This window comes from Bos taurus, chromosome 4, assembly GCF_002263795.3.
Source record: "Bos taurus isolate L1 Dominette 01449 registration number 42190680 breed Hereford chromosome 4, ARS-UCD2.0, whole genome shotgun sequence".
In the NCBI taxonomy this organism is placed as follows: Eukaryota; Metazoa; Chordata; class Mammalia; order Artiodactyla; family Bovidae; genus Bos; species Bos taurus.
In genome coordinates, this window is record NC_037331.1 from 25,821,544 (window position 1) to 25,835,703 (window position 14,160).

At 37.1% G+C, this 14,160-nt stretch overlaps 1 protein-coding gene across 2 annotated transcripts in view; it reads left to right on the forward strand.

The window, feature by feature from the left end:
- AHR (aryl hydrocarbon receptor) overlaps positions 1 to 14,160 on the forward strand; it is a 51,614-nt gene that overhangs the window by 15,748 nt on the left and 21,706 nt on the right. For both annotated transcript variants that reach the window (NM_001206026.1, XM_059885372.1), the window contains exon 3: positions 12,878 to 12,981. In NM_001206026.1, the coding sequence (NP_001192955.1) occupies positions 12,878 to 12,981 (104 nt within the window). The remainder of the gene's footprint in view (positions 1 to 12,877; positions 12,982 to 14,160) is intronic.

Consider the following 14,160-nt stretch of genomic DNA (forward strand, 5'->3'; position numbering starts at 1 on the left):
CCTGGGCCAGGGTCCTTTTCTTCCCTTTTGGCTGTCCCTGCTGCACTTCCCAGTAGTCTGCCAGTCTAGGTGTATTTTTAAGTTTTGTCAGCACCGATGGGATGTACAAATAGGACTCTGAACTTAAAAGGAAAAAGCACTCTCTTTGTACATTCAATAGATGAAAAATGCCAGAGTATAGTGACATTTTAATTTCTGCACCATGGACACATTTAGACATGCTTAAGGATGAACAACCACATATTAATACTAGATTAATTGGAATTGTAAGTGTTTTAAGTTCTGTTCAGTTTCCTCAGCAGCATTGCTCTTCTGTGTTACCTTCCTTTCTTCCCAGCTTCACGGTTGAAAGGCTTTTCTAAATTACGTATCTGTGAAGTTTTTCTGTAGAGTCTTCTCTATTTTTAGAAAACAAATTTTAAAAATTCCAAATTACTGTTTTCTGATGTTAGTAATTAAATAGGAACATAGGAAAGTGCAGTTTTTGCTGCTTGATAGATTAAATCCAAGAGAAGCAAGCCTCAGGACAGAAAATGACCAAGTGGACCTGTGACCTGGCAAGTCAATGTGAAAGCCTAAAATCTTTAACATCATGTTAAAACAACTGTCCTTTTCTAATTTTTCTTTTTTAAGTAGAAAATAAAAGGAAGACCTATGTCACAAATGAGTTTTAAACTCACATATCATATTACCTCTGAGATGGAAAATATTTAGAATAAAATTTAAATAACTTAATGACTGTGATCAATAGTAGGTTATTAAGAGAGACTTAGATTTGGGGGAGTTGCATGTAACCTAGTCTTTGAAATTGGTTGATGTGAAGGAAAAGGGTTGTTTCCTTCTTCATTGTATCTCTTAAAGCCAGGATCAAACAGTGGACATTGTGCTTGTTAGCCAGTCTGAATCAGTATGGTAATGCTTTATTCTTAGTAAGAGTAACTTCAACTTGTGAACAATGTTAAATAAGATTTCATTATCATTTTAAAAAATATTCATCATCATGTATCATTTACATTATTCTACTTTTTGACAGCCCTCCCCAAAATTAATGAGAATGACTAATCCACTTCTGTGTTGAAACACAAATATCTATAATGAAGTAAAAAAAAGACAAGTTTTCTTTCTTTGAGACAATAGTAAGTGTCAGGGCATGTAGAATTGATCATTCTGTAAAATATCCATAGTACTTGTTGTCCCTTTAAATACAGTCTTTAACTGTGAAATCTTACATCCTTCATTATACCTCAGTCATGAGTTATTCTTCATGACATCTTTACAATGAAGATGTACAGATTTAATTTGTGGAAAGGAAAACTCAGAAACAGGAAAAGGTGATTGTGTCTAGAGGTGAGTTTGCGGATCTGAGTTTGTAATTTCAAAGTTCTGCATTTGCAACTGTCACGGGGGACAGTTTTCTGGTTATTTGTAAAACTAGATGGGGCTTCCCAGGTAGCGGTAGTGGTAAAGAACCCACCTACCAATGCAGGAGACGCAAGAGACATAGGTTCAATCCCTGGGTCGGGAAGATTCCTGGAGGAGGGACTAGTTACCCACTCCCATATTCTTGCCTGGAGAATCCCATGGACAGAGGAGCCTGGTGGGCTCCAGTCCATAGGGTCACAAAGCTAAAGCGACATAACGAAGCGACTTAGTACACACAACACAGAAAGCTGGATAACATAGGGGCAGTGAGTCATGAATCACTGTGTATGCTTAAATAATCACTGTCTTATAAAGCATAAACATTTTACACATTGGAGTATTTTAAATTCATAGAGTCTAAAAATGCTGTGAGAAGAGAGGATGAGAAGCATTAACTTCTGATATATGGTGATCTAAAATATATTCAGCCTCAGTGTTTACCATGGATCTTGGTAGACTGTTTTAAATTAGAAATTACATGTGCTTTTTTCTTGGTCTTCCTTTTGTAGATATTTAATAATTCGCTTCCAGTTCATTAGGTTTTCAAAAAAGAGTTGTTGTGTTTATTCATCTTTAGCTTGTGTATTTCTCTCAATTTCAGAACATTATCTTGAAAAGTATATATATATATATTTGAAGTATATATTTGAAGAATGAACTTGAACAAGCAGTAAAAACCAACTAAGTAATAGAGCCTTTTTAAGGGTTGATATAAAAGTTTAAGGTGTTTGTATATGTGTTTTTTACATTTACTGAATTTGTATGCTAACTTTATTTCCTTTTTTAAAAAAAAATACTGTAGGCCAAGTAATTTACAAAACTTTCAGTATCATACATAGCAACTGTAATTTCTTAATTCTAGAAATGTCCTAAAAGATCAACACATTTGAAATCATCCAGTAGTGTTTTGTTAACCCACTGTATTCAGATGGTAATTTATATGTTTTTTTCCCAGAACCTGAAAACACGAAACTCTAACATTCATGATACCTTCCATAAATAAACTCATAAAATTTAGAGCTTCTTTTAAATTTTAATTTATGGACAATATAATCAGATCCATGCAGATGGAAACATGGATACATGAAAAGAATGGTAGGACTTTCTTATTGAGTCAGGGTGTAGTACATTCAAGTCCTGGCTCTTATATTTAATAACATGACCTATATGGGTCAGGAATTTAATGTCTCTTTTCCACGTATAGTCTAACTTACAGCAAAAGAGGCATTGAATTCTACCGGTGGTGGCTTAGTCACTAAGTCATGTTCAAGTCTTGTGACCCTACGGACTGCAGGCTGCCAGGCTCCTCTGTCCATGGGATTTTCCAGGCAAGAGTAGTGGAGCAGGCTGCTGTTTCTTTCTCCCCGGGATCTTCTCAACCCAAGGATCAAACCCAAGTCTCCTGTATTGCTGGCAGATTCTTGACTGACTAAGCTACCAGGGAAACCCTTAAATTCCTTGAATAAATAAGTAAAATGACAAAATTATTTTATGATATTTTATATAGGATACTTTTATCTAGAGTGTTTTTCTTTGCTTTGGCAAGTATTCTTTAAAAACACAGTGACATGCATATCAGAATCTGCGCTCATTATGGTCTTTATAATATGTTTTGCTTCTTTCTTGTCTCTCTTAAATTTACTGCTTTAATGGGTTTTCTCTTTGATCATTTCCTAGTGTTATATGACTCCAGGATCCTTGATCCTTACTTGCTTGGCCATGAGCAGTTCCAGTTGGTTATAAATTTATGGGCTTAGCTTTCTTTTTAAAGGAAGATTACCACTGGAGAAATATTAAAGCCAGCCCAACTTTTGTAGTTTTCTCTTTCCTCCACCACCCCCACCCCAGTACAGGTTGTAAATGTCTTTAGTTAAATTTTAGTTTGAGAGACCTTGTGAGGCGTTTTGTGAGACTTCACTGTTGGTTAATGGAAATATACATCTGCCCTGTTGTAGTGTTTTAGAAACTATTTTCACATATAATGTAAAATTAATCCCTTGAGGGTCTGTAATGAGATACAGTAACACTACCACTAATCATTTTTATTCAGTAATTATATATATGTATTATTTTTTAATGCTCTTATGGCTTTTCGACTTTTTGATCAACTTTTTGTGTGTGTGGTATCCTTTTTAAAACTTTTTATTTTATATTGGAGTGTAGTTGATTATCAGTGTTGTGATAGTTCAGGTGAACAGTGAAGGGGCTCGGTGATACATATACATGTATCCATTCTTCCTCAAATTCCTCTCCCTTCTAGGCTGCCAGGTAACATTGAAGAGAGTTCCCTGTGCTATACAGTAGGGCCTTGCTGGTTATCCACTTTAAATATAGCAGTGTGTACATACCAATCCCAGACTCCCTAACTATCCCCCCGCCCCCTGTAACCATAAGTTCTATTTCTTAAGTCTGTAAGTCTGTTTCTATTTTTGTAAATAAGTTAATTTGTATCATTTCTTTTTAGATTCCACATATAATGGATATCATATATTTCTCTTTCCCTTACTTACTTCACTCAGTATGAGAATCTCTAGGTCCATCCATGTTATTGCAAACAGCATTATTTCATTCTCTTTAATGGCTGAGTAATATTCCATTGCATATATATATGTATATACATCTTCTTTATCCATTTCTCTGTTGATGACATTTAGGCTGCTCTTGGAAACAGTGCTGCAATGAACATTAGGGTGCAAGTGTCCATTTTGACTGGTGTGAGATGATACCTCATTTGCATTTCATTATTAGTGATGTTGAATGTCTTTTCATGTGTCTCTTGGCTATCTTTATGTCTTCTTTGGAGAAATGTCTATTTAAGTCTTCTGCCCATTTTCTGATTGGATTATTTGTTTTTATGGTATTAAGCTTCATGTGCTGTTTGTACATTTTGGAAACTAATCCCTTGTCAGTCACATCATTTGCAAATATTTTCTCCCAATCTGTGGATTGTCTTTTCATTTTGTTTGTGGTTTCCTTTGCTGTGCAAAAGTTTTTGAGTTTAATTTGGTCCCATTTATTTTTGGTTTCATTTCCTAGAATAAGGAGACAGATCAAAAATATCTTGCTGTGACTTATGTCACAGAGTGTTCTGCCTATGTTTTATAGTTGTATAGTATCCAGTCTCTCATTTAAGTCTTTAATCCATTTTAAGCTTATTTTTTGTGTATGGTTTAAAGAATGATCTGATTTCCTTTTTTTATAGGTAGCCGTCTGGCTTTCCCAGCACCATTTGTTGAAGAGACTGTCTTTCCCCCATTGTGTAGTCTTGCCCCCTTTGTCATAGGTGATCAATCATTTTTAATCTGTTGTTCAAATTCATTTATTTGTTCATAGCTGGAGATTTAAATTTGGGAGTCATCATAGTGTCATTGGAATAGTGTTTTAAACCATGAAAATGAATAAAATATTCCTGGGGAAAGCCTATAGACTAAGAGGAAAAATACCAAAGATAAGATGTTTTAGGAGTGGCCAGAGAGAGAGGAAAGCACATGTGTGTGTATGTGGAACATGAAATTGTGATACAGTTTCAGCAAACGTCATTATGGTGATGTTTGCTCAAAGATGACCTCGTTTGGTGTTTCAGGTTCTTAGAGGGTCAAGGAGAAAATTACACCTGAAAGTATAAACTAAAATGAAATTAAAATCCACAGAAAAATACTACTACTAGAGAAAGTAATTTCTGGTTCTTGGTTGTCCATAGAAAACAGTAAGCCATCCAGGTGCCCGCAGTGGGAGGTTGAGAGGAGAGACAGTAAAATTGGATCAAGTGGAACCTAAAGTTGTCTGTATGGAATTCTTTTAGCCTTAAATTGGGCTTCCCTGGTAGCTCAGATGGTAAAGAATCTGCTTGCAAAGGGGGAGACCTGGGTTCAGACCCTGGGTCTGGAAGATCCCCAGGAGAAAAGAATGGCTACCCACTTGAGTATTTTTGCCTGGAGAATCCCATGGACTGAAGAGCCTGGCAGGTTGCAGTCCATGGGGTTGCAAAGAGTTGGACATGACCAAGCCACTTTCACTTCATTCAGCCTTAAGTTTGCCCACATGGTGTGAGAGGGCTTGTATGGTCAGTTTTACAGAATATGCTGTTGTCCACTGGACTGTTGATAATGTCTAGTCTCTGTGTCACAGAGGTAGCTCCCCTCTGTTTGTCCTGGCCCAGTAGAGGGAGATTGTTGCATAAGGAGAACACCAGCAGGAAGGGGACTTGGAGGTGCTTCAGTTACCTAACCCTGTGGCTTTAGATTAGACCTTTATCCTCACTGTTCCACAGAGTTTTCATATTCTCAGCATGGACAGTATGAATGCTTGCTTGCCTGCCTGATGTAAGTTTATAGTGGATTTATCCTAAATAGTAAGATCTTTGTGAACCAGATTCTGAAATTAAAATTGTTTATAGTTGGCCCTTGCACAACATGATGATTAGTCAAAAATAGGCATGAAACTTTATAGTCAGCTCTCCCCATCCATGGTTCCTCTCTAGCCAAAGCTCTGCATCCGTGGATTCAGCCCATCATGGATCATGTAGTGTTGTTATTTACTGGGAAAAACCCATATATATGTGGACCTGCCCAGATCAAACCCCATGTTGTTCACAGGTCAGCTGTACATATACAATTTTTTGTTACTGCCCTGTGTTTCAGTCATCAATTCTGTGGTTCTACTTTCTTCTTTATAAAATTGAGATGAGAATTCCTTCCTGAAGACATTCATGTTAACAATGAACTCTTTAAGCAGATGAATGATAATTTTAGAGGATTTGAGGGAATTAGGTCCAGAACATTGTGAGTTAACTTCCTCCATCTTGATTTTCTGAGTCACTTGGAGCAGTGGTACCTTCTCTTCAGCATCTCTTGGGAACTTGTTAATGAAGCAGACTGAGGGGCCCCATACCAGGCCTGCTGAATCAGAATTCTAGAGGCTGGGGTCCCGCAATGTGTTTTAATAGTCTTCCAGATGATTCTGATGTCTGAGAAAGTTTGAGAATCACTGCTGTGGTTGATTAAATTCTCCTTCTTAGAATGCAGTTTTAATTTCACTGTTTACATGGAAAGTCAAATGCAACTCAGTTCCCACTGAAAAGGTAAATTAATTGCTCTAGTTTGTTTCATTAATTCAGAGGCCTAACGTAGTTATAGTAGAATTACATATAACTAAAATGTAAAACTGAAAAATTTTGAGTAATATCTTTCAGTTTCCACTTGATGGAGAGTAGGTTAGATAATTTCCACTTGATCTAACTTTAAGAACTTTTTCAACTTTAGAATGATGGGTTTTTTTTTTTTTTTTAGATTTGCTAAAAAAAAGACAGTAACCACGACTTTAGCCTACATTCACTCATTATAAACTAACATTTGCATTTTAAAAACCAAATTTACTTTTATTCTGCCTTGGTGAATAGAAACTTCCAGGCAGAAAAAATAATCTGTGACTATCATCAGAAACCACTGAACTATATACATCTTTGTCTCCTAGAGACCTAGGAAAATATAATATGTATATATTCTCCTAGAATATAATGTGGGTTTTTTTTCTTAATTTCAGTTCTTCTTTCACACAAAAGGGCAATACTTCCTTTACCAAAAAGCAAACTTCAACTGAAGCGAAATATCTTATTACCTCAAAGGATCTAGAAGAAACTCCCATATATAAGTATACTTATATATGATTGGAAATTATTTGTAAATACTCATCCATACTCAATTGGGGGATGTAGTATTAAGTAATACAGTATTTTTTATATTCAGTAGTATAGTATAGTATAGTGAAGTCGCTCAGTCGTGTCCGACTCTTTGCGACCCCGTGGACTGTAGCCTACCAGGCTTCTCCGTCCATGGGATTCTCCAGGCAAGAATACTGGAGTGGGTTACCATTTCCTTCTCCAGGGGATCTTCCTGACCCAGGGATCGAACCCGGGTCTCCCTCATTGGAGGCAGATGCTTTAACCTCTGAGCCACCAGGGAAGCCCTTATATTCAATAAATACTGCATTATTTAGCGGAGAAGGCAATGGCACCCCACTCCAGTACTCTTGCCTGGAAAATCCCATGGACGGAGGAGCCTGGAAAGCTGCAGTCCATTGAGTTGCTGAGGGTCAGACACGACTGAGAGACTTCACTTTCACTTTTCACTTTCATGCATTGGAGAAGGAAATGGCAGCCCACTCCAGTGTTCTTGCCTGGAGAATCCCAGGGACAGGGGAGCCTGGTGGGCTGCTGTCTATGGGGTCGCACAGAGTCAGACACGACTGAAGTGACTTAGCAGCATTATTTAGCCCTTTTTAATTTTTGGTGATAGTTTTGCTCTCTTACATGCTTATATGAATGTGGGAATAGAACTTAAACTTTTACTGCCAGAGGTAATAAAGGGGGTGATAAATATTATTGTAAAAGAAATTGAATTTATATCAACAGAGATTAAAAAGACTTATGCTTTTTCCTGGCAAGGCATTTATCATGACATCCTTCTGTTTAAATGCCAACTACAGTAACAAAATACAAAGTATAGTTTACTACATGCCAATATTTGTTCCCCATGAATTTCTCTCTTGAACAGTTCAGAGCATGTTTAGGAAGAGGAAATATTTGGCTTGTAGGGAGAAATGGAAATCTCAGCTTTGCTATGTAAAGAAAGAAAGTGCCATGTTAGAAACATGGATACAGTTGAATGCATGTGGGAATAAGACTTGAATATGGAGAAAAGACTTGAATCAGTTGGTAATAATTAAAATCTTACAATCTGATAATGCTGTGACATATTTACACTCTAAATTCTATTATCAATTAAATTCTTGTACAGCTGTTTCATTGATCTCTCAGAGGAAATAGTTGAAATATTGTGATGGTCTATAACCTTAATATCCCACTGAATGCTCAAAGTCAGAGCCTTACAGCAGACTTTGGAAGATGTGCTGTTCCTACAGATAAGGGAAGGGTTTTAACAAGGTCTGTGCAGTAGGGCAGAGATTTCCCAATCGCAGAATTGACTCATGACTTGTTTTCAGATAGTATATTTTGTTTCTGTAAACTGCCATGTATTTAATTCCAGGGGTATGATGATTAACGTGTCTTCTCCATCTGATTATGCATGTAATTTTTATAACAATTTATAAGTTTGAAATACCTTCAAATTTATGTTTGTAGTCATCATAGCAGTCCTGTCAGACGCTCATTAATGCTCCCTGGTTAGAGATGAGAAAACACTCGGTTATCCCTGGTGTGTAACTTTTAGTGTCAGCTGCTGTCATGGTTTGAGGGTGTATAAACTCAGTGCACAGCCTATTCTCTCCGTACTTGACTGTCAGTTATAGAGTCAGGCATTACCCAAGTACTCTGCATGCTATTTTAGCCCTCATAAGAATCTGTCTCCAGAAGTATCACTGTCCTGATTTAAAGACGAGGAAAGGAAAGATGACAGGTGGTTAGCATGGGGGAGGAGTCTGGTAGGTGGTTGGTAATAGCTCATGCTATTGGGGTCTAGCTACCTGGGTTCTTACCTAGGCTTTACCATTTCAAGGTATAACCTTGGGAAAGTTTCTTAACCTCTTTAAGTCTCAGTTTCCTAATCTACTGAAAGGACAATAAGGCCAGTCTTATAGAACTCTTGTGAAGATTAAATAAGATGTAATACCTGGAAATGGCTTGGCATAGAGTGTGAGGTCTGAGTATCACACATTATTACTAAGGCAATTATTGAAGGGCACTCAGATGGTAGGAAGGTCATCTCCCCACATCTGCTTCTTACTCTTCTGTTGCTTTCTAATCAAGGCAAGAAATGCGCATGTGAAAGTGAGTGTTATTAATTAATACATCTTCTAGAAGGCAGAGGTGGTAGGTATGAAATCAAGAAATAGAGGACAGATTCATGAAAGGGCAATAATTACATAATTTGGGACAAGTCTCTAGGATCTGAGTTTTCTAAAAAGTCATATTAGTTTTTTTTTAGGTGAGAATGGGAAGGGAGTGTACCCTTCCTGGACTGATCTTTGCACAATATTTACTTAAATTCTTAAGTGATTATTAGCCTTAAACATGAGAGCAACAGAAGTACTTGTTTGCTTGTCTTTGGAAGAACCCTAGTGATCCTTCTCCAAAATGCACTCATCACTTTTCCTACTTAAGCAGTAGTTATACCTATTAAGTATTGTCCCTCCAGCAGTTAGAACTGTAAGTATTGTTGTTTAGAGAGAGTTTATACTTTGTCTCTTTCAAGTTTCTCTAATATTTTAATTAAATTCCATGCTGGTACTTAATATTTTTGTCATTCTTTTCTAGTTCTTTATTTCCATAGCTTATATGCCCTACTTAAAGGCAGAGTCTGTCTCATGTCTAATTACATTGGCTGATATCTCCCATACAAGACCAGAAACAAATAAGTTACTGAGATGAATGGCCTCTTTGATTTCTTATTCAGCTTCTCAGCGGTCCAGTAACACTAGTGGGAACTGACATAGATTCTTTTGATTGAAAGTTAATTTTAAAAGATTCCTGATAAAATTTAGACATTTAAATTTGACACTATTCATATCTATTTTTAGGATGACTTTGCTTCTTTCCTAATATCAGGGTTTGGATTTTGTTTTCTTAATAACAAATCTTACCAATATTTGGTATAACTTTTTTGCCTTTTATTGTATTGCATTATTGGAGTATAATTGCTTTACAATGTTGTGCTAGTTTCTGCTGTGAATCAGCCATAAGTATAGATACGCACCCTCCCTTTTGAGCCTCCCTCCCACCTCACCCCCATCCCACCCCTCTAGGTGTTCCCAGAGCCACTGATGAGCTCCATGCGCTGTAAGGCAGCTTCCCAGAAGCTAGCTATTTTACACATGGTAGTGTATATACTGGAGAAGGCAATGGCACCCCACTCCAGTACTCTCGCCTGGAGAATCCCATGGACAGAGGAGCCTGGTAGGCTGCAGCCCAGGGGGTCGCTAAGAGTCAGACACGACTGAGCGACTTCACTTTCCCTTTTCACTTTCATGCATTGGAGAAGGAAATGGCAACCCACTCCAGTGTCCTTGCCTGGAGAATCCCAGGGACGGCGGGGCCTGGTGGGCTGCCGTCTATGGGGTCGCACAGAGTTGGACACGACTGACGTGACTTAGCAGCAGCAGTGTATATACTGCGCTTCCCTGGTGGCTCCGACCATAAAGAATCCAGTGTGGGAGACCTGGGTTCGATTCCTGGGTCAGGAAGATCCCCTGGAGAAGGGAATGGCAGCCACTCCTTGTATTCTTGCCTGTCAGTGCTCCTCTCCTTCACGCTGCAGCTTTTGGAAAAGTAGGAGAGTGTAGTTAACCCTGACACTGTGAGGCTTTAATGGATTCCAGCCGCTAAAAGGCAAACAAGAGAACTTACAGGATATAAAGGGGAGAAACAGGAAAAAAAGGGGAGAAAAACCTTTCTGTCCTTTACCTTTCGGTGAGAAGAGATTGAGCCTTTTCCTTTGGTCTTGCCGAACTGTTGGATCAGTTAGTTTACCTCAAACTGCTTTTTGGCCTAAGGAAATCTGTTCTGTGGCCTTTGGGATTGTTACATTCAGAGGCCAGTGTTTTGGCCTCTTCTTTCAGAGACATGTTTTAAAAGTTCTGCAAAGGCCAGAACTTGGCATAAGGTTGAAATGTGACACGTACATTGGTGATTTACCAGAAAATACACTTCAAACATGAAAATGTTTTATATGGAATGCTTTTCTCAAACTGAGAGGAAATTTGGTTATTAATAAATCTCTAGCTTATCACTGAGCCCAATTATCCTTAGCACATAAAAATTTAATGAAGAGATCTTAAAAAGAATGTCAAGGTTTGTTTTGCTTAATGGCTTCTCTTATTCAAATATCACAGGTTACAAAAAGATCAGTAAAATAGAAAGGTATTGTAATAGTGTCTAAAAGTCCATACTTTACAACAGGGAAATCCATAAGCTCTGGGAAATACTGCTAATAATTAAAGCTACCATTTACTGAAGTAATATTGAGTTCCTCTGTGCTGGAAATTTCACATATATTTGAATTATTTTTTATAACAGCTCCTGCAGGGTAATTTCTTGTTTTCTCAATTACCATTTTACATACCAGGAGACAGGCTCAGAAAGCTCCCACATTTAGGAAATGGCAGAGCTGAGATTTGAACTCAATTCTCTGTGATACCAATGTCCACATGTTTTAATGGAGAGAATATTTGATAGTGCTCAGGAAAACGCTGAATAAGTAAATGGTGGCTGTTATTATTTTTGTTCAGCTGTGCTGTCTCCCAGACTAAATGTGTACACACACACACACACACACACACACACACACACACACATATAAACACACAGGAGAGAGATGGGAATGTGGTGATACATGCTGCTTGAGAGCATGGTATCTTCTACTGTAAGCATCTCACCATCCCATCCGCCTCTCCTTCACAAATGCAGTCCACAAGCTAGTACTCCTGTCTGGAAAATCCCATGGACGGAGGTACCTGGTAGGCTGCAGTCCATGGGATTGTAAAGAGTCAGACAAAACTGTGATTTCACTTCACTTAATGAAAGAGAAGCCACGTTACAAGGTGTAACACCTAGGAACAGACATAAAAATACATCTTTTTTTGAGGACAACTTTAAAGCATTCTAGTGGGACAAAAAAATAGAGACTTGAACAAATGGAGAAACATGCATGTTCTTGGACAGACTGATTCAACATCATAAAGATGTTAATTCTCCATGAGTTGATTTATAAATTTCATATGAAGTTAATAACAATGCTAACAGTTTTTTACCCTAAAACTAAAGGCTCCTAACTTTGATGGACATATATCTCTTTAATAAGGTGTTTGATTGATTTTTTCTCTTACTGCCCATAGTTCACAGAAGTTAGATGAATATATAGAGAGATTATTTTTTTTTATAGATTAGGTTGTGAGGAACCTTATTATTCTAAATAGATGAGAACCAGAGGAGTGTTATAGCGATGTCATGCAGTTCTTTGAATAATAATAATGTGTGCTCAGTCGTGTCCAACTCTTTGTGACCCCAGGGACGATAGCCCACTCAGCTCCTCTGTCCATGGGCTTTTCCAAGAATACTGGAGTGGGTTGCCCTTTCCTTCTCCAGGGCATCTTCCCAACCCAGGGGTCAAACCTGGGTCTTCTGCATTGGCAGGAAAGATTCTTTACCAGTCGTGCCACCTGGGAAGCAGTTTACTTGAAACTTCTTAAGTAATATGCCAAAAATCATATAGTGAACTCATCAAAAATTGTCTTTAAGAATCTGTCAGCTGACATTAGAAACCACCCATTGGCAAAGGATTATTTACTTAGTCATTGCAGTGCCAGTAGATACCAATTTTTCAAATTGTCTCTTTTTTTTGGTGTACATAGGTTTTTTTTTTTTTTTTTTTCCTTAGAGCTCTTTGAAATTGCTTATTTTAAAAACTAACTAGTGTATCCTTGTTTTTCCCTCTTTTTTCCCTAGTTGCATTAAAGTCCTCCCCAGCTGACAGAAATGGAGTCCAGGACAACTGTCGAACCAAATTCAGAGAAGGCCTCAACTTGCAGGAAGGAGAATTCTTACTACAGGTAAATTGTAGTAGATATAGTTCTCTTTCATTAGAACCATTATAAATGGAAAATTAGTTAACAGCCTTTTAACTGTCCCTCATTTCTTTAGGACTCAGTGATTCATAGCAATTTCATCTGAGCTACAGTAGTGGTATAATGCTAGTACATGAATAAATGGAATTTTATGAAGTATTAGAAGTCCAGTTATCACTTTCCCTGTTGCATTTCTTTAAGTAGCAAGAAATTCTAGATCATTTTAAAGGTTCTTATTAAGACACTGGTTTTAGGTATATGTTTTTAGGAATATAGCGCCATTAAAATAATTTTATTTAATAGTTAGAAATTGTTCTTAACCTGAACAATGTGTTCTTGTAACTATATTTTCTTTTAGCAGCTGTGTATGGCTTACCAACATGCTATAGATTTTTTTTTAGCCTCTATCAGCCCTATTGTCATGCATTAGAACTCTGAGAGTTTCTGGTAGATTTGTCTGTGAAAGTATTTTAAATCTTTTCCTATTTTTCTTTCTCTTGAAGCTGCTAAAATGCTTGATTCTCAGTTAAATTATCAGATATTTATTCTGTTAAAGACTGAAGATGTATGCTATAAAGAATGTACATATGCATAACGGAATCACTTTGCTGTACACTTGAAACTAACTCAGTACTGCAAATTAACTGTACTTCAATTTAAAAATATTAAAGAGAAGAAACTCAAAAAGATATGTGCTGTAATCTGTACTATATTACAGATTTTTAAGTCTACAGAATTTTTAATTCTACATAATGATTTCTAATTCTTCCCAGTGAACTGAGATGTGAACTTAATTTGCAACTGTGATTAGAAAGTAGTTGTAAGTTTCAGTAACTCCATTCAGTAAATGGTTAAGTGTAACCTGACAATTTATAACATTTTATTATAATTTATAAAATTGTATATAACAAATTATAATTTTATAATTGTGTTCAAATCCCTGATAGGGAAAATTAACTTTTGCTTCCATTATGTTAGAAAAAAGTTAAATATATTCAACCATGAGTCATCCTCCTGCCTCTGGCTGAGGATTTCTATGTATTGATATATTAGCTGAAACACAAAGACCCCTTAGGTCACAGGAAAGCATTCTAATAATTGCTGCTTAATATGATTAAACAGAGCGGGCTTCCCAGGTTGCACAGTAGTAGAGAATCTGCCTGC